The following is a 24,414-nucleotide window of genomic DNA, read 5'->3' as shown; positions in this document are numbered from 1 at the left end:
GTCCATAGCATAACAATAATGTAGTTTCAAGCTCCATTTCTAATAGTCTAAAATAGCACTATATCTTGTGTGATATAGTGCTAGTTGAAACTAGTTAGTCCTAAAAATGTATAGTAGAAAACAGAAAATGCATTTGGTAATGTTTCGAACGCCGGAGTTATTTTGAGATCGTAATGACATGGAAAATATAAAATTTAAAACCAAGTGAAAGATATATTTCAGATAGAAATTGGTGGCTCATTTAATTTTCATTATATTCCTTTTAAATTTTCAACTAGAAGTTGACCTTGTTATGAGAAGCAGTATTGAAGGGAAATCGTGTTGTTGACATAGGTTTTTTTGCAGTCTTATGACTCAATAGGGAGTGAGTGAGTTCTCTGCAATAACATTAATCTGTGTTTGTGCAAAAGAAGTTAAACAGTATAAATCCCTCGAACTATGTCATCGGAAATTAACCTATTGCTTGGTAAGTTGATAGAATTAAGAATGAAATATTAGAGCAACAATTCTTTGTTGTGAAATGTCATCCAATGTCACAGTAAACCAGTTTTGACAATTGCGGAAAGATATGCGACCCTAGGTTGTCTAGTTGGTATAACCTACTTACGTTGCAAAGCCTAGGATTGCAAGTTATATTTTGTATGATTCTCAATGTCATATTTAGGTCATTAAAATATGCTGATTTATATTTAGGGTAGACCAGCTTGGCGGTATGTGAATATAATGCCCCTAGATAGCCTATTGAAAGGAGGCAGCTCAGGGTCTGTACGCTAATTAGCTTAAACTTACGCATTGTAAAAAGAAATTAGAAAGTCCTCAACTTACGTACTTAACAGGTTCCAAGGAGCTGTTTGTAAGTCGAATTTTGTTACGTTTTGCCCTAAGGTAGGCTTCACCTAACTTGCATGCTTAGATTTTCAGCTGCCAAAGTCAACAAATAGTCATGTTTCATATTGCAAATATCACCTTGGTGACTGCATTAAATTATATGATATTGTTTTGGGGTGTATTTATGATAGCGGCCACCTGTAGGCTATGTATGTTACGGCCGGTGTGACGGTCTGAACGATCCCCCGGTCTCAGAATTCTCCTTGACATTGTATAATGGTTCTTTTCCGCCATTAGCTCGCTTCGCTCGCATGAAAATAAAACATCAAGCTCGTATGTACTGGCAAGCGGTAATGTTGAGCTGCGCACGCTAACATTACAGGAAAATAAAATATGAACCTTGTATGCACTGACAAACGGTAATGTTCACGCATGCGCAGATTATCAAGGAGAATTATGAGACCGGGGGATCGTTCAGTCCGTCACACCGGCTAAGAATACGGCAGTATAAGGGCGGTTGCAGCGGGGCGTTTAGTCCTGTCATGTTTATAGGTAAGGACACGGCTTGTAGGTTAGGTAAGGAGGGAAAGTTTAGGTTAGTTGGTGTTCTTATGTAAACAACTGTCCGCTGATATACAAAGGCTCTTGCAGGTATTGTTTTATTACAGTATTTTATTATGAACTTTTGATACAGTAACAGATTTATGATTTCAGTTGGATTTGTATTTTCATGTCCAATTGTTTGTAAGTGGAGGACCTTCTGTAGCCTGATTATTATTACAGGCTAAGCTGTAACCTTAGTTGGAAAAGCAAGATGCTTTAAGCTCAAGGGCTCCAATTTGGAAAAATAGCCCAGTGAGGAATGGAAACAAGGAAATAAATAAACTACAAGAATTTAGAAACATGAAGGTATAGTCAAATATCTGAAGAACAGTAACAATATTAAATTAGATCTTTCATATATAAACTATAAAAACATCGAAAAATAAGAGGAAGAGAAGTAAGATAGAACAGCGAGAACTCAAAAGCAAGACAGCAGAAGGCCATGGTACAGAGGCTATGGCACTACCCAAGACTAGAGGACAATGGTTTTATTTTGTAATAGTCTCCTAGAAGAGCTGCTTACCATAGCTGAAGAATTTTTTCTATCCTAACCAAAATGAAAAGAGCCACCGAAAAATTACAGTGCAGCAGTTAACCTCTTGTTTGGTAATGTCAATGTTGTCAGGTGTATGAGGACAGAGGATAATGTGGAAAGAGTAGGCCAGGCTGTTCAGTGTGTGTGTGTAGGCAAAGGAAAAATGAGCCATAACCAGAGAGAGAATCCATTGTAGTACTCTCCTGCCAGTCAAAGCACCCAATAACACTAGCAGTAATATCTTAACGGGGGGGCTAGTGCCCTGGCCAACCTACTACTTGTTTTTAGTTTAGCAAGGGTACCCTTTCCTATTCAGGGGTAGCCTCCTGCTTAGTACAGTGGCAATATGTTTGCCTAGCATTTGCATGGCAGCAGATTGATCCCAGCCCTGGATCGTGAGTTTAAGCTGTTTACTGGGCCACTGCTGTGGTTGTGCACCACAGTTGGGGTTGGGCTTGCTCGTCTTACGTTTTGGTGAGCATCTATTCTGATGAAACCATAACTGAAGCGAGATACCTTTACCTAATCTTTAGTTGTCGTAACTTTCAACTTTTTCATTGTTGATCTATTTGGTGTTATAGGTTGTAAGCACAAAGTTCAGTGATACTTATTAGTGTATGGGTAGTTCGGTCACTGAATTTTTGTCTGCCAAAATACTCACCCACACGGCCAACTCGTGTAGCATGTAGTGCAACATTTATCACTTGCGTAAACAGAGGAACAAGAATATGTTAAATTGTGAGAAAAGCAAGTTACAGTATTTCCAAGTAAAGACCAGTAGTTAAATTACTATCGTTAGTTTGGTAGACCATCATATGTATGTATACACTTAACTAAGTGTAGTTGATGATGGATAGAGTTAGGAAGGATTTTCATTTTCTCTAAGTGAGCAGCTGGCCTGATGACCCCACAATCTTCACACATACCCGGTACTGGTAATACTACGGTGAAGTTAATGTATTTTCAACATCGTATCAAATAGTCATTGTGCTTATGGACTATGAAGTCATGCTTAATACAGATTATTGGCATATGATTTAAGTATAACTTGACATCATAATATGATTCCACATTCCATGAAAATTAACGTTGATTAATATATCGAATTGATCAGACTAATTATAAATCTTTACCTATGCACCGTTACTAGTAAACATCGAAACTTCACATCTCCACAATGTTACCCAAGATCCTTGTTGATAGTCATTTGGTGATATGTTTTATGGATGGCCACTCTGCTCAGAATCTTAGTCATGAGTCATCCAGTCAATGATTTTAAAGCTCTGATATTATGTGAAATGTGTGCTGGTGGTAATTTATCAATCTTGTAATAAGTTCTTGAATGCAGTGATAAAGTTTCTGGTAAATATATACTGTATAGCATATGTGCACTTTGTTCTAACACGGAGTACTTACCTCGAACTACTTTCTTAGGAGTATCTGGGATTTCCTCCCAACCGACCAGGATTTTGTGTAGTTTACCCTAATCCCGTTTTCTATGTGGGGTAACCTCTGCCGGAGTGATACGCGCCCACAGACGACCCGGGGTCAGAGAGCATGCTTGCTCAGGTCTCGATCTCCAGTAAGTTTCTCGTCGCGTCGTGGATAACATCCCGACGCTCTCTCTTACCCAGTGCGACCCTTTGTGTCCCCAACCCCCTTTGTGTCTCGCGCGGTTCCCACGTGGTCCCTTTGTGCTCTTCCTTATCCTTTTCCCTCTGTGTTCCTGTGTCTCGTGGTGCCTTACTAGTGCGTTATGGAGCATCCCCGTCATTGCCCTGGGTCTATGGCCGGTAAATCGTGTGACGCCTTCCTCTCTAAGCCTGAAGTTAACCCGCACTCCTTGTGTTCTTCGTGTAGGGTCAGTGTCTGTTCCCCTACAGCCATGTGTCCGGAGTGCGAGTCCTGGAACGAGGTGCAGTGGGTGCGCTACGGCACCAAGAAGAAGAAGTCCTCTAGGCACTCGCCTAGGAAACCGAGTGTCTCTTCGCCTCTCGCTTCGCCCGGCGTTTCTTCGGACAGTCTCTCTGCCGCCTTCCCCTACCCAGTGTAGGTCACGAGGTAAGTCTGTTGCGGGGAAGAGGCTTGTGGATTTACCTGACAGTGAGATTGTGTCTTCGATCCAGGCAAGTGGGGGGCCTGAGGGAGGGACGGGAGTGTGTTCGGGGGACGGAGCCCTGGTTCAAGCAGGGCCCGTCTCGTCGGACGATCCTATGTGGGGTAAAACTGCTGCAGCCTCTTCTCCCGCTTCTTGGGCATGTATTTCAGGTGTGTCAGCAGCCGAGGGTGCCGCCGAGGAGGAAGACTCGCCGCCGTCAGACCCCCTCGCGTGGGCGCCTCCAAAGACGCCCTTCAGATCATCCTTGAGGATGGAAGAGGAGTTCGAGACTTGGCTCCCCAGCAAGGAGCTCCCCCGTTCCCCTTCAGCTACGTTCCCGTCCGTCTTCTTGGAGCCTTCGTCGCCGACCGAACACCGTGTGGACCCACCAGCAATGTGGCGCGACTCAGGCCCTTCAGTGAGGTCCTACAGGTCTTCGGGCTCCTTGGTTGAGGCCTACTCCTACTCCTCGGAAGACGGAGCCCCAAGGGACCATAGGAGGCGGCGAGATAGGTCCCGCAGGAGACGGTCTCGCTCACGATCCTGTTCCCGATCCCGCCACGTGGGTAGGCGCTCTAGATCCCCCAGGAGGAAGTATAGGAGAAGCGACTCGCCGGAGGAAGAATGGGAGCGGGTCGTCATCCTATGTAGCCAACTCCTGGAGGCGTCAGCAGTCCCGAGCACCTCGGGATGGCTCCCTAGGGCCCGCTCGCCAGTAAGATTTGTCACCAGCAGCAGATATGATCGACAGAGGGAGTCGTCTCTTCAGGCCCCAAGGGACAGGCATAAGTCCGCGAAGGTTCCGACTCCATCCGCCCAGTGGAGAGAGTCGCCCCTTCGGTCTGGCAGCCGCGTCCCGGCCTCAAAATCAACGACGAGTCGTCCGGAACGAGAGAGACTCCTTCCCTCTACGGGCAAGCCCGCAGACCCCTGGACCTCCGGAAGAAGAGAGAAGTCCAGGACGGAGGCCTCCGTCCCTGCAGCGATGCCCGTCCTACACCCTGAACCGCCGAGACTGGACCACTCCAGGAAGATGCCTCCTCCCTGTGTGGCTCCCCCCGTCGGAGGTCCTCCGTCACGAGCAGCGGAGCGTCCAACGGAGAATGTAGATGACGGTGTAGAAGGTTCGGCAACGGAAGTTTCGGCCTACAGGAGGGCGATAGGCCTCATAAGGCGTCACCACAGGCTGGACGAACCTGAGCCCTCCACTGACAAAGTCTGGCTCTCGAGCCTCAGCAGGCTGGTGGATGCACCTGTGCAACAGAGGCCCTCGCTAGCCCTTCCTTTGGCTAGGGATGTTAGGCTGGGTATGGCGCATGTAGATAGGATCCTGGCCATCCACGCGGAAGCTCCCAAGAGCCAGAGTGCCTCCAAACTTTTCCAGGGCCTGAAGACCAAGAGCCGATTCTACCTTCCCGAAGGACACCGCGCGGGTCCCTGTACGGTGGAGCCAGCAGTCGCCATCCTGGGACAAGGAGCAGCAGAGGAGAGGGCTACCACTGCCCCGGTTTGTTTCTCCCCTTCGGAAATGTCCATGATGGAGGAGCTGGCCAAGGACCGGGTGCACGTATTATCGTGGCTGGATTGGTGGGCCTCCGCGCTGGTGGGGTTCCAGTCCTCGCACGACCTCGTAGTCCCGGAGAACCAGGCCTTGCTGAAGGAGCTGATTAGCTCGGGAGGTATAGCCCTAAAGTTCCTCTCCTACTAATCCATCGCGCAGGCTGCCAATTGGATACTGCGGAAGAAGGACACTGTGCTCAACAAGCTCGTAAGGAGGCTCCCGGACAGAGAAGCGAGGTCCCTGAGGAGCCTGCCCCTGTGGGACGACTCAATGTTCCCCCTGAAGGCGGTGGAGGAGATGGTATAGAGGGTCAGGAAGCTAAAGGATGCGGGAGAACCCAGACCCCCTCGAGCGAGACCTGCCCATAGAAGGACACCCTCCAACGTCTATCTCCCTCATCGCGCCTCACCTAGCCAGCCCAGGAGAGACGCCCCCACTACGTCCTGGCATCAGCCTTCGCAGCCCCCCTGTAGAGGAACGCCTGCTGCGCAGTCAGCCTTCAGGCCTTCGTATTCGGCCGCCAGAAGAGGTCGTTCAGGCCGCGCTTCTCGAAGGAGATAGGGAGAGAGGCCCCCTACTCCTGCCGAAGCCTCAGGTGGGGGGATGCCTCAAACGTTCTTGGCAAGCATGGCGAGACCATGGAGCAGATCCGTGGACCGTAACAGTTCTGAAAGAAGGGTACAGGTTGCCCTTCCTGGCGGACCCCCCCACCTCTGATACCAGATCTGCAGGCGGAATGGTTGGCTCCCAAAGACCCCTTGAGAAGGACGACCTTACAAGAACAGGTCTCCGCTATGCTGGCGAAAGGGGCAATAGAACCAGCCAAGAACCCGGGTCCAGCGTCCTACAGAAGACTCTTCCTGGTGGAGAAAGCAACAGAGGGCTGGAGACCAGTCATAGACCTCTCAGCCCTCAACAGGTTCATGGGCAAGACCGACTTCAAGATGAACACTCCGAAGTCGGCCCTAGCGGCCTTGAGGGAGGGAGACTTCATGATGTCCATAGACCTCAAGGACGCATCTTTCCAAATCCCTGTTCACCCCTCCAGCAGGAAGTACCTAAGGGTAAAATGGGGTACCCAAACATTGCAGTTTAAGACCCTCTGCTTCGGTCTGTCCACAGCCCCTCAGGTCTTCACGAGGGTCTTTGCAACAGTCTCAGCCTGGGCACACGAACAGGGTATCCGCTTGATTCGGTACCTGGACGACTGGTTGTTGCTTTCAGCCTCAGGGGAAGTACTGAGGGAGCAAGGCGCGAAGCTCCTGTAGTTCTGCAATGTCCTGGGTATCATCATCAACCTGGAGAAGTCCCAACTGATACCCTCCACCAGGATGAACTACCTCGGGATGGTCCTGGACTCCCGGTTGGCGAGAGCCTTCCCTTCCACGGAGAGACTGGACAAACTGGACCAGATCCTCCGGCCCTTCCTGTCGGACCAGCCCAAGAGAGCCAAGGACTGGCAGAGACTGATAGGCCACCTCGTGTCGTTAGAGAAGCTAGTCCCACAGGGGAGACTCAAACTCAGGGGAGTACAATGGAACCTGAAGGAGACCTGGAACCAGAGAGACTCCCCGCACAAGGTGATCCCGATGACCCCGGAGACGAAGGAAGTCCTAGAGTGGTGGCACGACAGATCGAACGCCCTCAAGGGGATGCCCTTCGCAGCCGACCCTCCGGAGATGCTCCTGTTCACGGACGCATCCAAGAAGGGTTTGGGTGCTCATCTCCTCGACAGCACAGTAAGAGGAAGATGGTTACCCGAAGAGAAGAACCTGCACATAAACGTGCTAGAAATGATGGCAGTGCGAAGAGCGTGCTTAGAGTTTGTCCATCGGCTCCGGGGAAACACCGTGGCACTGATGTGCGACAACGCCACGGTGGTGGCCTACATAAAGAAGCAAGGAGGACTGAAATCAAAGGAGCTGTGCGACCTCACGTTTGAGTTTCTGGAATGGGCCGAAATAGAGCAGATCAAGATCTTGGTCAGATTCATCCCAGGGAAGAGAAACGTCCTAGCCGACGGCCTCAGTAGAGTGGGTCAAGTGGTAGGGTCCGAGTGGTCCTTGCACCCGGAAGTGGCCAAGACTCTCATTCAGAAGTGGGGCTTGCCAGTGATAGACCTCTTCGCCACGAGATTGAATGCACAGCTCCCCGTGTTTTGTTCTCCTGTGCCAGATCCTGGGGCGGCGTTCGAGGACGCCTTCCAACACCCTTGGGACAACCTCGACGTTTACGCCTTCCCTCCCTTTGGGATGCTCAGGCAAGTCCTCAACTGGGTGAGGCAAGCGGACAACCTGTGGATGACTTTGGTAGTGCCCTGGTGGCTGGAGAGGGAGTGGTTCGCGGATCTAAAGGAACTGGCGCGCCTTCCGCCTTGCCCTTTTTCGGACAGACGAGACCTCCTCAAAGGTTCAAAGGTTCCACGAAAACCCTCGGTCTCTCTGCCTTCACGCGTGGAGATTATCGAGCGTCTCCTGAGGAAGGAAGGGTATTCGGCGAAGACGGCAACAAGGATGTCAGGGTACCTGAGACGTTCGTCAGCTGCAGTATACCAGACAAAATGTGCTACCTTCACTAAGTGGTGCGTCTCGAAGAACATCAAGCCGTTGCAGGTCTCCATCCCGGAGATAGCGGACTTCCTAGTCTATCTCAGGGACGAGGTGAACATGTCCATCCCAGCCATTGAAAGAGTCCGGGCTGCCCTGGGACAAGTCTTCCTCCTGAAGGGCATCGATGTGGGTACCTCCAGACACATCTCGATGCTCATCAAGAGCTTCGAGCAATCGTGCCCCCCTCATGCCGTTAGGGTGCCCTAGTGGGACGTGGCTAGAGTCCTGAAGATGCTGTCAGAACCTCCCTTCGAACCCCTAAAGGACATCTTGGACAGAGAGCTCACCCTCAAGACAGCTTTTCTGTTAACGCTGGCATCAGCAAAACGGGTAGGGGAGATTCATGGACTGTCGTACGAGGTGTCACACTCGAAGGGCTGGCTTGAAGCTACCTTCAGGTTCGTACCATCCTTCGTGGCCAAGACCCAGAATCCAGCAGTCTGGGACCCCAGGTTTGAAAGATTCTCAGTGCCGGCAATCCCTCGTTCGGACAACCTGAGGGACTTGCTTCTGTGCCCTGTCAGAGCGGTACGGAAGTACTTAGAGAGGACAGCCAGACTTCGACCCGAAATCAAGAGTCTGTTCGTCTCCTCAGGACTAGTAAAGAAGCCAATCTCCAAGAATACGATCTCCTTCTGGCTACGGCAGGTGATCAGGAGAGCCTACAGTAGTGCAGAGGTTCCTCTTCCGGGGAAGCCTAGACCCCACGACATCAGAGGGCTTAGTACTTTGTTGGCCTTTGAGAAGAACATGGCAGTCGGCCAAATCCTGAGGGCAGGTACGTGGGCTAGTCAGTCAACCTTCACAGCTCATTACTTGAAGGAGTGTTCGAGGAGATCCGTAGACGGATTCTCTCTCGGTCCCGTCATTTACGCGCTTCAAAAGATTTAAAGGTGTAGCCCCAGGGAAAACCACGGGCAGTAAGTCCAAGAGACACAGGTTCCTTCCTTACCCCCCTTTTCTTTTCCCTTATTACCTTCCCTGAAATGACCCTAAAATCCTTTAACTGCCATGGGATACACCGTCAGTGAATGAATACGTCTCCAAGGATTTTTACAGAGGTGAGTTACTTAGACACTAAGATAGTTTTTTGGATAGTTTTCCCTATTTCTCGTTTTTTCCCTTGGGGGTCAGCAGAACCTAGCCTCCTATCTAGGTTCCCTTTTTCTCTCCTCATCACGGTCTCTGGGTACGGTGGGACAATCCCACCTCCTAAGGTATAAGTCTCCTAAGAAAGTAGTTCGAGGTAAGTACTCCGTGTTGGAACAAATCACAAATTTTAAGTAATTTGTATTTTTCCTAACAGTACTTACCTAGAACTACTTTCGGGTTATGGCCCGCCCATCCTACCCCGAGTGCCTTGCAGGACTTAGTAGAAACCTATCTGTCATAAACTTACTGGAGATCGAGACCTGAGCAAGCATGCTCTCTGACCCCGGGTCGTCTCTGGGCGCGTATCACTCCGGCAGAGGTTACCCCGCATAGTAAATGGGATTAGGGTAAACTACACAAAATTCTGGTCGGTTGGGAGGAGATCCCAGATACTCCTAAGAAAGTAGTTCGAGGTAAGTACTGTTAGGAAAAATACAAATTACTTAAAATCTGTGATTTTCTTTGTAATCGTAGCGACATGGTTTCCTAAGATATATTTTCATTTTTCAAACAATTTCAGTGGCAAATATTTACAACTTGACCATGCATTAATATAACTCCTTAGGTATTTTTATTTATATATCCTTGCTCTTTCTAGTCGACTTTCTTCCATGCAACATTTCTGGGAAATGCTCTATTTTTTTGCCTAATTGATATTCACATAGTAATGGAGCCCGATATTATTAATCATTTTCTCTATGAAGACTGATGTCAATGATATACAGTATTAGTTTTACATCACATACATATACCAAGGCACTTCCCCCAATTTTGGGGGGTAGCCGACATCAACAAATGAAACAAAAACAAAAAGGGGACCTCTACTCTCTACGTTCCTCCCAGCCTGACAAGGGACTCAACCGAGTTCAGCTGGTGCTGCTAGGGTGCCACAGCCCACCCTCCCCCGTTATCCACCACAGATGAAGCTTCATAATGCTGAATCCCCTACTGCTGCTACCTCCGCGGTCATCTAAGGCACCGGAGGAAGCAGCAGGGCCTACCGGAACAGCGTCACAATCGCTCGCCATTCATTCCTATTTCTAGCACGCTCTCTTGCCTCTCTCACATCTATCCTCCTATCACCCAGAGCTTTCTTCACTCCATCCATCCACCCAAACCTTGGCCTTCCTCTTGTACTTCTCCCATCAACTCTTGCATTCATCACCTTCTTTAGCAGAAAGCCATTTTCCATTCTCTCAACATGGCCAAACCACCTCAACACATTCATATCCACTCTAGCGGCTAACTCATTTCTTAGACCCGTTCTCACTCTCACCACTTCGTTCCTAACCCTATCTACTCGAGATACACCAGCCATACTCCTCAGACACTTCATCTCAAACACATTCAATTTCTGTCTCTCCATCACTTTCATTCCCCACGACTCCGATCCATACATCACAGTTGGTACAATCACTTTCTCATATAGAACTCTCTTTACATTCATGCCCAACCCTCTATTTTTTACTACTCCCTTAACTGCTCCCAACACTTTGCAACCTTCATTCACTCTCTGACGTACATCTGCTTCCACTCCACCATTTGCTGCAACAATAGACCCCAAGTACTTAAACTGATCCACCTCCTCAAGTAACTCTCCATTCAACATGACATTCAACCTTGCACCACCTTCCCTTCTCGTACATCTCATAACCTTACTCTTACCCACATTAACTCTCAACTTCCTTCTCTCACACACCCTTCCAAATTCTGTCACTAGTCGGTCAAGCTTCTCTTCTGTGTCTGCAACCAGTTTTATAGGAAATTAATGGGATTTGTGCAAACTTTAGATACCACACCTAACCTGGCCTAAATCTCTAACTTCTTGGGTTGGACCCCTCCCAAGTCCCAACCCATGCACACTGTTGTGGGTTCCATTATTAAGGGAAGATTAAGGAAGTCAATTATTTTATTAAGTGGCAAGAGAAAGTTTCCGGGAAAAGTTACCTGGAGGAAGTTGATTGGAAAGAACAAGATTGTGTACGTAGAAGTACAGTGATACCTCGGTACTCGACCATAATCCGTTCGAGATCCGTGTTCGACCTCCGATTTGTTCGAGTACCGAATTTTTTTTCCCCATAAGAAATAATGGTATATATTCTATTCCGTTCCCAAGCACTCGAACAGGCCCAAAATATTAATAAAACGTGTACCTAAACAACAATAATTATCTAAATGTGTATGAAATTGGTCAGAAAATCCTATAAAACAATTTTAAACCATTTACTGTACTAAAATAAAACAATTTTAAACCATTTTCTGTACTGTAGTGAACATACCTTTGAGCAGCGGTTCGATGGCATACAGGGATGGATGTGGAGAGGATGGAAGGGGGAGGTTACTGCTTGGAAGGAGAGTCCCCTTCCATGATGTGGCGGGGTAGTTCTCCTTCAGGAGTTGTTTCTCTCTCCAATGAAAGGGTGGGCAGATCTATTTCAGGGGTTTCTTCTCTTCTTTGTCTCTTCTTTGGAGGAGAAACAGGCTTTGATGTAGCAGCTTTCTTTTCTTTTGTGAAAAACTGGTCTATTGTTAATTGTTTCTTCCTCCTCTGCAGTATTCTTCGAAAATGATGAATACCTGTTCTATTACGAATACCTGTTCTATTACGAAACTTTTCAAACCAACCCCTGCTCGCTTTAAATGTAAATGAATCACTTTCACTGGTACTCGGACTTTTCTTCACTAATTCTTCATAGATATGCAACGCTTTTTCACAAATGAACGCTTCACTAACACTTTCCCCGGCCAACTGTTTTTCTTTAATAAATATTAAAAGCAACTTTTCCATCTCCTCAATCACTTGTGGCCTTTGCTTAGTTACCGCCGTAACTCCCGTTGCAACATTCGCCTTCTTAATCATTTCTTTATGCTTTAAAAACGTAGAAATGGTCGACTTCGCCATTCCGTATTCTACCGCTAAATCGGACACTCGTACACCATTCTCATATTTCGCTATAATTTCCTTCTTCAACTCGATCGTTGTTCGCACTGTTTTCCTCTTCTCCTTCCCCTTAACACTCATTACTTTCTTGGGACTCATTATGAAAGCTAAAAAAGCAATTAAAAGCACTGAAAATCACTAAATCACAACGAATGCTGATCGCGCGTTGTCTGAGTGACGCTCTCGAGAGAACTGATGCTTCCCGAACAAGCGAGAGTGGCCGAGATGGCGCGATCATCACAAAGCCCATGCGGTCGTCACGTGTTCGGCTGGTCGAGTACCGAATTTTTGGTCGAGCACCGCAGCAAAAATTTCTCGAAAATTTTGGTCGAACTCCGAATTGTTCGAGTATAGAGTCGTTCGACTACCGAGGTATCACTGTACTGTACCTAGAGAGTTATATTAACACAAAGTAAAGTTAAAGATATTATACCCAATAAGTCCAAACTCTAATAAATTCCAATAAAAGATATCAAAACCCATCTGAAATGCAGGAAGCTATGCATGAAGAACCACATTCCACCAGGGAAGAATCAAAATATTATTATTATTATTATTATTGTTATTGTTAATTTGTTCCGTAACTGAAATACGAACCACGCTATTTAATATGGGTAATTACTTTCGGCGTAGCTGAAATGACGAACCATTAGAATTTTAACGAGGGTTTACTACCCCACCGCTAGTTAGCGGAGGGTAGGGAGGGTAGCTTGCTACCCCCCCTCACACACACCTGTGCTGAGCTCACTTTGCTATCAGCTCTGGTGCTAGATGGACGTGTCCGCTGTCACCCTCGCCTTACTGACAGCCATTTTCACTGATCTTTTGTTTGCTTTTCTTTCCTACAGAGTGTTTGTGAAGTTGGTCTCTGTGGTGCGGAAGTGTCCCGGTTTACCTGACCGCCCTTGTGGGACATATGTCGGCGGTCGAGACGGACCCTCACACCTTATGTCCTTTTTGTAGGGGCCAATGGTGTGATAGAAATAATGTATGTGGTGAGTGTGGGGAGTGGTCTACCTCCCAGTGGGAGAGGTTTTCCCGGCGCCGGAAGAAGAAGTCCAAAAGGGATATTTCTCCTTTGAAGAGTTCTTTGAAGGGGGAAAAACCCTAGGCTTCTTCTTCCGTGCCCCAAACCTCCTCCGAAGCTCCCACTCGATCGGTTTCTTCCGAGAAACTGTCGAGTGGTAGCGTAGGCCGCAGTTCTGTTGACCGATCTCGGGGTTTGGGAGAGGGAGTTGCCTCCCATAGCGAGGCCGCTCCTCCTCCTCCCCCGGGGGAGGATATTAATTCTGATGTAAAAGTTAATGTGTCTAACCATGATTTGTTGCAGCTTTGGGCTTCCTTGGGGCTTCAGGGTTTGCTCTCCAAGGAAGCCCTGTTTGACATGATCAAGTTGGGAGCAGCTGTCAAACAGTCGCCGACTTTAGCAGAGGTCGATCCTCTGTCTAGTGTCGACGTTGTTGTGGCAGAGGCTTCTGACGAGTTAGGTCAAACCTCTGCTCCTGATGTAGTTGAAGGCTTATCTCCCCCCTCCGAACATCCTTCGAGGGAGGAGCTAAGTCCAACGGTCTCTCCTGCAGGTGATTCTACCCCTCGGGGGAGTTCACTGACAGAGACTCCTCTTTGGAGGACTGCTGGTCAGCTTCCTGATCCTACGGCCCCCAGAGGGCGTATAAGGTGCAAAGCCCGCCTTCCTCTTCGCCGTAGAGGCCTTCCTTCGCCCCACAAGGGTGTAAGGAGGCTCCTCTTCGGCTCGTCATCCCCGCATTCCACCGCAGAGGAACCTCGTCGTCTATCACCGACCCTGCCAGCTACATCCCTGGACCTCTCTGCAGATCGTTCGCGATCTCCTTCGGTGGAAGGTCGTCCTTGCAAAGGACGCACCGACCTTCCTCCCGCTAGTCCTGCTGACCTGCCTTCGCCATTCCAGGCTGCTGATGCGCTGTGGGCGCCCACGCATCCCGTTTTCAGGCGGGCATCGGTCCCTTCGGGGCACAAGGGACTTTCTCTCCTAGAGAATAAGTCCCATACGCGTCAGGTATCCCCTGCACGCCATCGATCTCCTACGCGCAAGCGTGCTCCAGTTCCTGTTAGAGTGCGCTAGCGCTCTCCTGGGCGTCAGTGCTCACCTGCGCGGCAGCGCTCACCTGCGCGGCAGCGCTCACCTGCGCGTCAGCGCTCACCTGTGCGTCAACGCTCTCCTGCCCGCCAGCGCGCCACTGCGCGCCCTCCTCCTGATGCGCACCATGCGTGCCCACAATCGCCTGCGCCCTAGCGCTCACCTACGCGCCAGCATTCTCCAACGCGCTAGCTCTCGCCTGTGCGCCCACGTTTTCCTGCGCGCCCACGATCTTCAGATCTGGGCGCAAAGGGGAAGATAATCTCTTCCCTTGCTCGTCGGCGCTCGCCAGCATTGACACCTAGGCGCCATCGCGCGCCCAGCATGCCCACCGATTGCAGTCCAAGATGTGCGGCCTCGATCCCTAGGAGGAGTTACCAAATCAGGGTCGGCCTGAAAAGAAGAAGAAGGCAAGTTCCTGGACCTATCTGAAGAAATCCCTGCCTCCGGCGAGCGCGCTGTTCTGCGCTTGCTGGGTGGGGCAAAGTGATGACGGTGACCTAGCCGTTCGTCATCCTACAGCCTCGCGCGTGGGATCGCGTTGGCGATCGCGCTGGTGGTCGCGTTGGCGCTCGCGCGATGGAAATCCGCCTAAATTGCACTTGGGCGATTGCTCGCGCGCGGGCGAGCGTTGGCGCGCAGGTGAGGGTGCGTGTCGGCGAGCGACGGCGCGTCGGCGAACGATGGCGCGGAGGGGCGCATTCTGAAGATCGCACAGGACCATGATGAGCCCGCAAGGGCGAACAAGTAGGGCGCGCGCGCAGGGTAATATTCCCCTGCGCGCGCCCTACTTGTTCGCCCTTACGAGCTCATCATGGTCCTGTGCGATCTTCAGAATGCGCCCCTCCGCGCCATCGTTCGCCGATGCGCCCACGCGTGCCCTCACCTGCGTGCCATCGTTCGCCCACGCGCGCCCTCACCTGCGTGCCATCGATCGCCTACGCGCGCCATCGCTCGCCCACGCGCCAACGCGCACCCTCGCCCGCGTGCCCTTGCCATCGCCTACCGCGCGAGCAATTGCCCGAGCGCGATTTAGGCGGATTTCCATCGCGCGAGCGCCAACTCGACCACCAGCATGATCGTCAACACGATCCCACGCGCGAGGCTGTAAGACGACGAACGGCTAGGTCACCGTCATCGCTTCCCCCCCCCACCCCCCGGCAGGCGCAGAACAGCGCGCTCGCCGGAGGGAGGGATTTCTCCAGATAGGTCCAGGAACTTGCCTCCTCCTTCTTTTCAGGCCGACCCTGCTTTGGTAACTCCTCCTAGGGATCGATCAATCCCCTTCCCTCCAGAGGGAGTTTCTGACAGCGCGACTGTCAGTCAACAGCCCTGGTTTGGGTCCCTTGTCAGAGCGGTCGTACAGGCTTTCAAGGCTGTTCTCTCTGAACTGGGACACAAAGCAGTGGCTGTCTCGACTCCCCTGAAGAGGAAGAGAGGAGGAGTGGACGTGGTATCTTCTCCAAGGGCGAAGTTGACTCCTCGAAAGTCTTTGAGGAAGGCTCCCTCCCCCCCCAGACTTTCTCTCCCTCCCCTTTGGACGAGGATTTCCCGTCCTTGGGGGGAGTCCCGTGAGGTGAGACGTTCCCCCTTCGCACCAATGAGGGAAACCCCACCTCGCGCAGAGAAGTCCTCTTGGGTAGGGGTGGAGAAGAGCCTCCCACCATCACTTCTGGAGTCCTGTATCCCTCCCAGGAGGGAGTCGAAAGACTCCAAGACAATTCCGAAGTCGTCCTCGAGGATTAGACCAGAGCCAACCAAGCCCTCGGATAACGTCCACGAGTCCCCCCGAGAAGAGCCCTCGGGGACAGGAGACTTTGCTGCCAGCCCTTCAGGAGGGGAGCTTCAGGAGTCAGAACACGCTTTCTGGCAAGTTCTGACCCTTATGAGGAATCTCAACTGGTTCTCGGATCCAGAGATTCCTCCTCGTGAGGGCAAGGACACGGTCCTGGACCAAGTCTTTGGCACTCAGAAACCCGCTAAGGCCAGTGCGGCTCTGCCTTGGTCCCAAGGGGTTAAGAGTGGCAGAGATAAGGTCGAGGGCCAGCTCTCCGAGGTTGCCTCCTCCAGCCGGTCCAGCGCCGGGAACAAACTCCTCCCGCCTCCTCGTGTCCATCAGAGGAGGTACTTCGAGATCATGGAGGAGATTTGTCTAGCTCTTCCTTTGCACCATTCTTTGGAAGAGCTTACCAAGGGAGTCCCTCTCGAGAGACTCTCCACCCAGCAGGTGGCTTTCTCGGCTACGGAGATCCTCAGCCAGGAGAAAGTAGCGAAGTGTGCCATGCAGGCAACTTCGTGGCTGGACATCTGGCTAGGGTCTCTAGGCATCCTGCTACGATCCGAGGATCTATCCAAGGAAAGTATCAGGAAGGCCATGGAGACATTTCTACTCTCGGACACTCGAACCATCGAGTTTCTAGCCCACCAAGTCTCGAACTTGTGGGCTAACACCATCTTGAAGCGTTGAGATGCGGTGTCTGACAGGTTTCAGCAGAAAGTCCCCAACATCGAGATAAGCAGGCTCAGACATTCTTCCATCTTAGGGAGAACCCTGTTTGAGCCTAAGGACGTGGAGCAGGCAGCTGAGAGGTGGAGGAAGTCCAACCAGGACTCCCTCCTGCAGAGGGCTTTAACATCTAAGCCCTATAAGCCTCCAGCAACCCAGCAACCACGTCCTACCAAGACGACGAAACCGGTAACAGCAGCAAAGACAACGGTGTCGAAGCCCTTTCATGTCAAAGACAAGAAAGGCAAAAAGTCCTCCAGGGGGGTGGGAAAATCCTAGAGGGAGTGGCCGAGGCCGCAAACGCTAGGATTGGCAGTCCCCCTGCATGTCCACCAGTAGGGGGATGCCTGCAAAGTTGCGCAACCAGGTGGCAGCAACTCGGGGCCGATTCCTGGACGATTTCCGTAATCAGTCAAGGATATCGCGTCCCGTTCATAACATCTCTACCTCCCCTGACAGCGGATCCAGTGTCGTTGAGCTCTCTTGCTATGGAATCGGCAAGGGGGCAGGCACTTCGGGCAGAAGTCGATACCATGCTGAAGAAGGGCGCTCTCCAAGAGGTCGTCGACGGGGCCCCAGGCTTCTTCAGTCGACTCTTTCTTGTAAAGAAGGCGTCTGGAGGCTGGAGACCAGTCATCGACCTCTCAGCTCTGAACAGGTTTGTCAAGCAGACCCCGTTCAGCATGGAGATGGCAGACACGGTCAGACTTGCAGTGAGACCTCAAGACTTCATGTGTACACTGGACCTGAAGGACACGTAGGTGTACTTCCAGATCCCAGTCCATCCGTCTTCAAGGAAGTACTTAAGATTCTGCCTAGACAACAAGATCTACCAGTTCAAGGTGCTGTGCTTCGGTCTCTCCACCGCACCTCAGGTTTTCACCTGAGTGTTCACCCTGATATCATCGTGGGCACACAGGATTGGCATCCGTCTACTCCGTTATCTGGACGACTGGCTGATCCTAGCAGACTCGGAGTCAACCCTTCTTCGACACCGAGACAAACTTCTGAGACTTTGCCAGGATCTGGGGATCCTAGTAAATCTCGAGAAGGCTTCCCTGCTACCTACTCAAAGACTGGTATATCTAGGCATTATAATAGACACCAATCTCCACAAAGCCTTCCCATCAGACGACAGGATGGCAACGCTGAGGAGGGTCGCGAGGCCTTTCCTCAGACGAGAGGAACTCCCAGCCCAATCGTGGTTACGTCTCCTCGGTCACCTCTCATCCCTGGCCCGTTTAGTTCCCAACGGTCGCCTCAGAATGAGATCTCTTCAATGGCGACTCAAGTCTCGGTGGAATCAAGGACACGATTCCCGGACATCATGATCCCGATGGGTCCTGCAGAACGGACGGACCACCAGTGGTGGGTGACAGACGAGAACCTTCGAAAGGGAGTGGATCTTCTCGTCCTCCCCCCGGATTTGATGCTGTTTCTGGATGCTTCAAAGAAAGGGGGGGGGGGGGGGCACGTTCTGCACCACAGGACCTCAGGCCTATGGTCAGAATCAGAAAAGTGCCTCCATATAAGTCTGCTAGAAATGAAGGCCGTATTCCTGGCTCTTCAACAGTTCCAACAATACCTGGCGGGTCACTGTGGTGGTGATGAGCGACAACACCATAGTGGTGGCTTACATCAACAAGCAGGGAGGTACCTTTTCAGAGCAGCTATCCCATCTCGCAGTAGAGATACTGAAATGGACCGAAGTCCACTCGATCCCACTAACGGCTTGCTTCATTCCAGGCAAGAGGAATGTGCTCGCCGACAGTCTGAGCAGAGCGTCTCAGATAGTGAGTACCGAGTGGTCTTTGGATTATCTAGTAGCCAACAAAGTCCTGACTTTGTGGGGTTCCCCTACTGTGGATCTGTTCACGACAGCGTTGAACTTCAAGCTTCCGCTGTACTGCTCCCCAGTCCCGGATCCCAAGGCACTGGCAAGATGCTTTTCAACATCGGTGGGACAACATCGACGTTTACGCCTTTCCCCCGTTCTATCTGATGAGAAGGGTACTCAACAAGACCAGAATATCGGTCAATCTCTCGATGACCTTAATAACTCCGCTATGGCATCATGCGGAATGGTTCCCGGACCTTCTGCAGCTCCTAATGGAACTTCTGAGAGAACTCCCTCCACGACACGAGCTACTCAAACAACCACACGCCAACATCTTTCACAAAGCCATAGCTTTGCTTCGACTTCATGCCTGGAGACTATCCAGCATCCCCTCGCAGAGAGAGGTTTTTCGCAAGTTGCGAACAGGATATCTGGACACCTGCGAAGGTCATCCGCAAGGGTCTACCAGGCAAAGTGGAGAGTTTTCTGTGGTTGGTGTCGTGGAAGGGGTATCTCTCCACTCGATGCCACTATTCCAGCAATAGCGGAGTTCTTCGTGTATTTGCGAGAAGAAATGCGCCTTTCAGTCTCGGCAGTGAAAGGCTATCGCTCAGCCTTCAGGCTCAAAGGAGTAGACATTTCTTCTTCGCTGGAACTTTCCCTACTCATACGAAGTTATGAACTTACCTGCCCTCAGTCGGAAGTGAGACCTCCTCCATGGAACGTGGTTTGAGTTCTCAGGTCTCTTAAGAGACCTCCCTACGAACCATTACGCCAGGCTTCAGATCGCCACCTGACTTGGAAGACGGTGTTCCTAATAGCTTTGGCCTCGGCCAAGCAAGTCAGTGAACTTCATGGTCTCTCGTATGACATCGCCCATTCAAAGGGATGGGGGGAAGTAACGTTCAGATTCGTCCCTGAGTTTGTTGCTAAGACTCAGAATCCGGGAGTGCCGGACCCACGGTTTGACTCTTTCCAGGTTTCGAGTCTTCGTTCTGTAACGATGACCCAGACCATCTCCTACTGTGCCCAGTAAGGAGTCTGAGGCTGTATCTTAAAAGAACGGCAGCATTTCGTCCCCAAGTGCAGGCATTGTTTGTGAGCATTGGGAAGATGAAGATGAGGGTTACCAAGAATACCATCTCGGCATGGATACAGAAGGTAATACATCTATCCCTGAATCCTGACCCTCCTCCGTCACGTCGCCCTAGAGCACATGATGTCAGGGGCGTAGCTACGTCCCTGGCCTTCAAAAAGAACTTCTCAGTGACGCAGGTTCTACAAGCAGGGGTGTGGAAGCGTCAGACGACCTTCACAGCCCACCACCTGCAAGACGTGACCCACAGGAGACTCGATACGTTCTCTTTCATGCAGAGGGTTTCAGGATCCCTAAACTGCCTTCTAAGGCAGACCCACCTATCACAGTAACTCCTCGTAGGGAACCTTCGGTCCCTTTCCCTTCAGGGGATCTGTCTGACAGTGCGTCTGTCAGCCATCAGCCCTGGTTCAGTGCCTTGGTCAGAGCCGTAACACAGGCTTTCAAGCCTCTCCTGTCTGATAGCTCATCAGAGCGATCTATAGCTCTAGACCTAAGGCACGGAACCATGGTTTCCTCTACCCCTTTGAAGAGGAAAAGAGGAGTTGCTGACGCGGTCACTTCCCCGAGGGCGAAGCTGACTCCATGCAGAACATAGTTCCTCCTGTTTCTCGGAGAGACTCTCCATCCCTGTCGGACGAAGATCTCCCGTCACCTAAGGAACCACGTGAAGAGAGAGACAACCCCATCGCACCAATGGATGAAATCTCTCTTCACGCCGAGAGTTCCCCGCTATCTAAGATCAGAAGGGACATGCCACACAGGTCATCGATGTTGGAGTCTTACTTCCTTCCCTGGAAGGAATCCAAAGACTCCAAAACTCTGCCGAAGTCCTCCACTAAGGCTAGAATGGAGACAGCCAGCCACTCAGGGAATGTCCGCGTCTCACCCTAAGAAGAAGAGCCTTTGGGGTTAGGAGACTTCGCTGCAAGTCCTACAGCAGAAGGAGACCAGCAAGAGTCGGAGCATGCATTCTGGCAGGTTCTGACTCTAATGAGGGTTCTCAATGGGTTTTCCAACCCAGAGATACTCCCTCAAGATGGCAAAGACACGGTCCTAGACCGCGTCTTTGGTACAAAGAAACCCTCAAAGACCAGCGCAGCCCTGCCCTGGTCTCAATGGGTGAAGAGTACCAGGGACAAGATCTCCCAACAGCTCTCTGAGTTTGCCTCCTCCAACCATGCCGGTACCACAAACAAGCTCCTCCCACCTCCTCGCGTACAGCAGAGGAGGTACTTTGAGATCCTGGAAGAACCCAGTTCAGCTCTTTCTCTTCACCACTCTCTGGAAGAGCGAACCATGGGAATCCCTCTTGAGAGACTCTCCAACCGGCATCCGAGAAGGTCACGAAGTATGCTATGGAAGCTACTTCGTGGCTGGATATCTGGTTAGGGACCTTAGGTATCCTGATACGATCCGAGGATTTTTCCAAGGAACGTACCAGGAAATCTATGGAAACCTTCCTACTCTCAGGTACTCGCACGATCAAGTTTCTTGCCCACCAAGTCTCGAACTTGTGGGCAAACACCATCTTGAAACGTCGAGATGCAGTGTCTTGAGAGGTTCCAACAGAAGGTCCCTAGCGTCGAGATAAAGAGGTTCAGACATTCCTCTATAGAGGGGTCCCATCTCTTTGAGCCTAAGGATGTGGAACTTGCTGCTGTGAGGTGGAGGAAGTCTCATCAAGACTCCCTCCTCCATAGGGCTTTAACATCTAAGCCCTATAAACCTCCAGCACCACAGCAGTCCAACCAAGACCACGATGACGATAAAAACAGCAGCGAAGACAATGGTGTCTAAGCCCTTTCTTGTCAAAGATACTTAAGGCAAAAAGTCCTCCAGGGGAGGGAAAAATCCTAGAGGGAGCAGCCGAGGCGGCAAATGCTAGGATAAGGCAGTCCCCCTGCATTTCCACTAGTGGGGGGGATGCCTACAAAGTTGCGCAGACAGGTGGAAGCAACTCGGGGCCAATTCCTGGACAATCTCCGTGATCAGTCTAGGATATCGCGTCCTGTTCATAACATCTCTACCTCCCCTGACCAGGAATCCAGTGTCATTGAACTCCCTTGCCATGGGATCGACAAGGGGGCAAGCCCATCGGGCAGAAGTCGAGACCCTGTTGAAGAAGGGCGCTCTCCAAGAGGTCCTCGACGGATCTCCAGGCTTCTTCAGTCGACTCTTTCTTGTAAAGAAGGCGTTTGGAGGCTGGAGACCAGTCATTGACCTCTCAGCCCTGAACAAGTTTGTCTAACAAACTCCGTTCAGCATGGAGACGGCAGAGACTAGCAGTAAGACCGCAAGACTTCATGTGCATACTGGACCTAAAGGACTCGTACTTCCAGATCCCAGTCCATCTGTCTTCAAGGAAGTACTTAAGATTCAGCCTAGACAACAGAATGTACCAGTTCAAGGTGCTGTGCTTCGGTCTTTCCAGAGCAGCACAAGTCTTTGCCAGAGTGTTTCCCCTAGTGTCATCTTGGGCACACAGGATTGGCATCCGTCTCTTCTGTTATCTGGAGGACTGGCTAATCCTAGCAGACTCGGTGTCAACCCTTCTTCAACACCGAGACAAACTTCTGAGACTTTGCCAGGATCTGGGGATGATGGTAAATCTTGAGAAGTCCTCTCTGCTTCCTACTCAGAGACTGGTATACTTAGGCATGATCATAGACACCAATCTCCACATAGCCTTCCCATCAGATGACAGGATAACAAGGCTGAGAAAGGTCGCAAGACCTTTTCTCAGACGAGAAGAGCTTCCAGCCCAATCGTGGGTACGTCTTCTCGGTCACCTTTCATCGCTGGCCCGTCTAGTTCCCAAAGGTCAACTCAGGTTGAGATCCCTCTAGTGGCGACTCAAGTCCCGGTGGAAGCAAAGTTACGACTCCCGGACATCCAGATCCCCATGGGACCTGCGGAACTGACGGACCTTCAGTGGTGGGTGACAGACGAGAATCTATGAAAGGGAGTGGACCTTCTCATCCTCCCCCCGGATTTGATGCTGTTCTCAGACGCTTCAAAAAATTGGGGGGGTCCCCACTTGCTGCACCACTCAACCTCAGGCCTCTGGTTAGAGTCAGAAAAGTACCTCTACATAAATCTCCTAGAGATAAAGGCCATCTTTCTGGCACTTCAACAGTTCCTGGCAAGCCACTCAGTGGTGGTGATAAGCAACAACACCACAGTAGTGGCCTACATCAACAAGCAAGGAGGTACTTTTTCGCAGCAACCATCCCATCTAGCTGGAGAGACACTGAGATGGGCCGAAATCCACTCGATACCACTATCGGCACGCTTCATTCCCGGCAAAAGGAATGTGCTCGCCAACAACCTGAGCAGAGCATCTCATATAGTGAGTACCGAGTGGTCTTTGGATCATCTAGTAGCCAAAGTCCTGACTTTGTGGGGTTCTCCGACTGTGGACCTCTTCGCAACAGCCCTGAACTTCAGGCTCCCGCTGTACTGTTCCCCAGTCCCAGACCCCAAGGCTCTCTGGCAAGATGCTTTCCAACAACGTTGCGACAGCATCGACGTTTACGCCTTTCCCCCATTCTGTCTGATGAGGAGGGTACTCAACAAGACCAGAACATCGGTCAATCTTTCAATGACCCTCATAGCTCCGCTATGGCATCACACAGAATGGTTTCCGGATCTTCAGCAACTCCTAACGGAGCCTCCAAGAGAACTCCCTCCACAACACAATCTACTCAAACAAGCACATGCCAACATCTTCCACAAAGCCATAGCTTCGCTACGACTTCACGCCTGGAGACTATACCGCATGTCTCTGAGAGAGGATTTTCACAACAAGTTGCGATCAGGCTGTCTGGATACCTGCGAAAATCAGCAGCAGCAGTCTACCAGGCAAAGTGGAAAGTCTTCTGTGGTTGATGTTGTGGAAGGGGTGGTATCTCTCCACTCAATGCCACTACAGTATTCCAGCAATAGCGGAGTTCCTCTTGTATTTGCATGAAGAAATGCGCCTATCAGTCTCGGCAGCGAAAGGCTATCGCTCAGCCTTAAGGAAAGGAATGGACATTTCTTCATCGCCAGAACTTTCCCTACTCATACGGAGTTATGAACTTACCTGCCCCCAGTCAGAAGTAAGACCTCCCCCATAGAACGTGGTTTGAGTTCTCAGGTCTTTTAAGAGACCTCCCTATGAACCATTATGCCAGGCAACAGATTGCCACCTGACTTGGAAGACGGTGTTCCTGCTAGCTTTGGCCTCGGCCAAGCGAGTCGGTGAACTTCATGGTCTCCCCTACAACATCGCCCATTCAAAGGGATGGGGAGAGGTAACGTTCAGCTTCGTCCCTGAGTTTATTGCTAAGACTCAGAACCCGGGAGTAGCGGATCCTCGATTCGACTCCTTCCGGATTTCTAGTCCCCGTACTGTAACAGGTGACCCAGACTATCTCTTACTATGGCCAGTAATGAGTTTAAGGCTGTACCTTAAGAGAACAGCCGCAGCCCGTCCTCGTGTGCTTCCACTATTCGTCATCACAGGAAGGACCAAGCGGAGGGTC

At 50.7% G+C, this 24,414-nt stretch overlaps 1 protein-coding gene across 2 annotated transcripts in view; it reads left to right on the top strand.

Annotated features, from left to right (window-relative positions):
- Window positions 1-218: 218 nt before the first annotated feature.
- The window catches only part of Hrs (Hepatocyte growth factor regulated tyrosine kinase substrate), a 246,485-nt gene continuing 222,289 nt past the window's right edge, over window positions 219-24,414 (top strand). The window contains exon 1 of one of the 2 annotated variants that reach the window (XM_068348200.1): window positions 219-466. In XM_068348200.1, the coding sequence (XP_068204301.1) occupies window positions 439-466 (28 nt within the window). In that variant the 5' untranslated portion in view covers window positions 219-438. The remainder of the gene's footprint in view (window positions 467-24,414) is intronic. The other variant, XM_068348201.1, reaches the window with a different exon arrangement.

This window comes from Palaemon carinicauda, chromosome 24 (genome assembly GCF_036898095.1).
Source record: "Palaemon carinicauda isolate YSFRI2023 chromosome 24, ASM3689809v2, whole genome shotgun sequence".
Classification (NCBI taxonomy): domain Eukaryota; kingdom Metazoa; phylum Arthropoda; class Malacostraca; order Decapoda; family Palaemonidae; genus Palaemon; species Palaemon carinicauda.
This window is presented reverse-complemented; position numbering and strand designations above follow the sequence as displayed.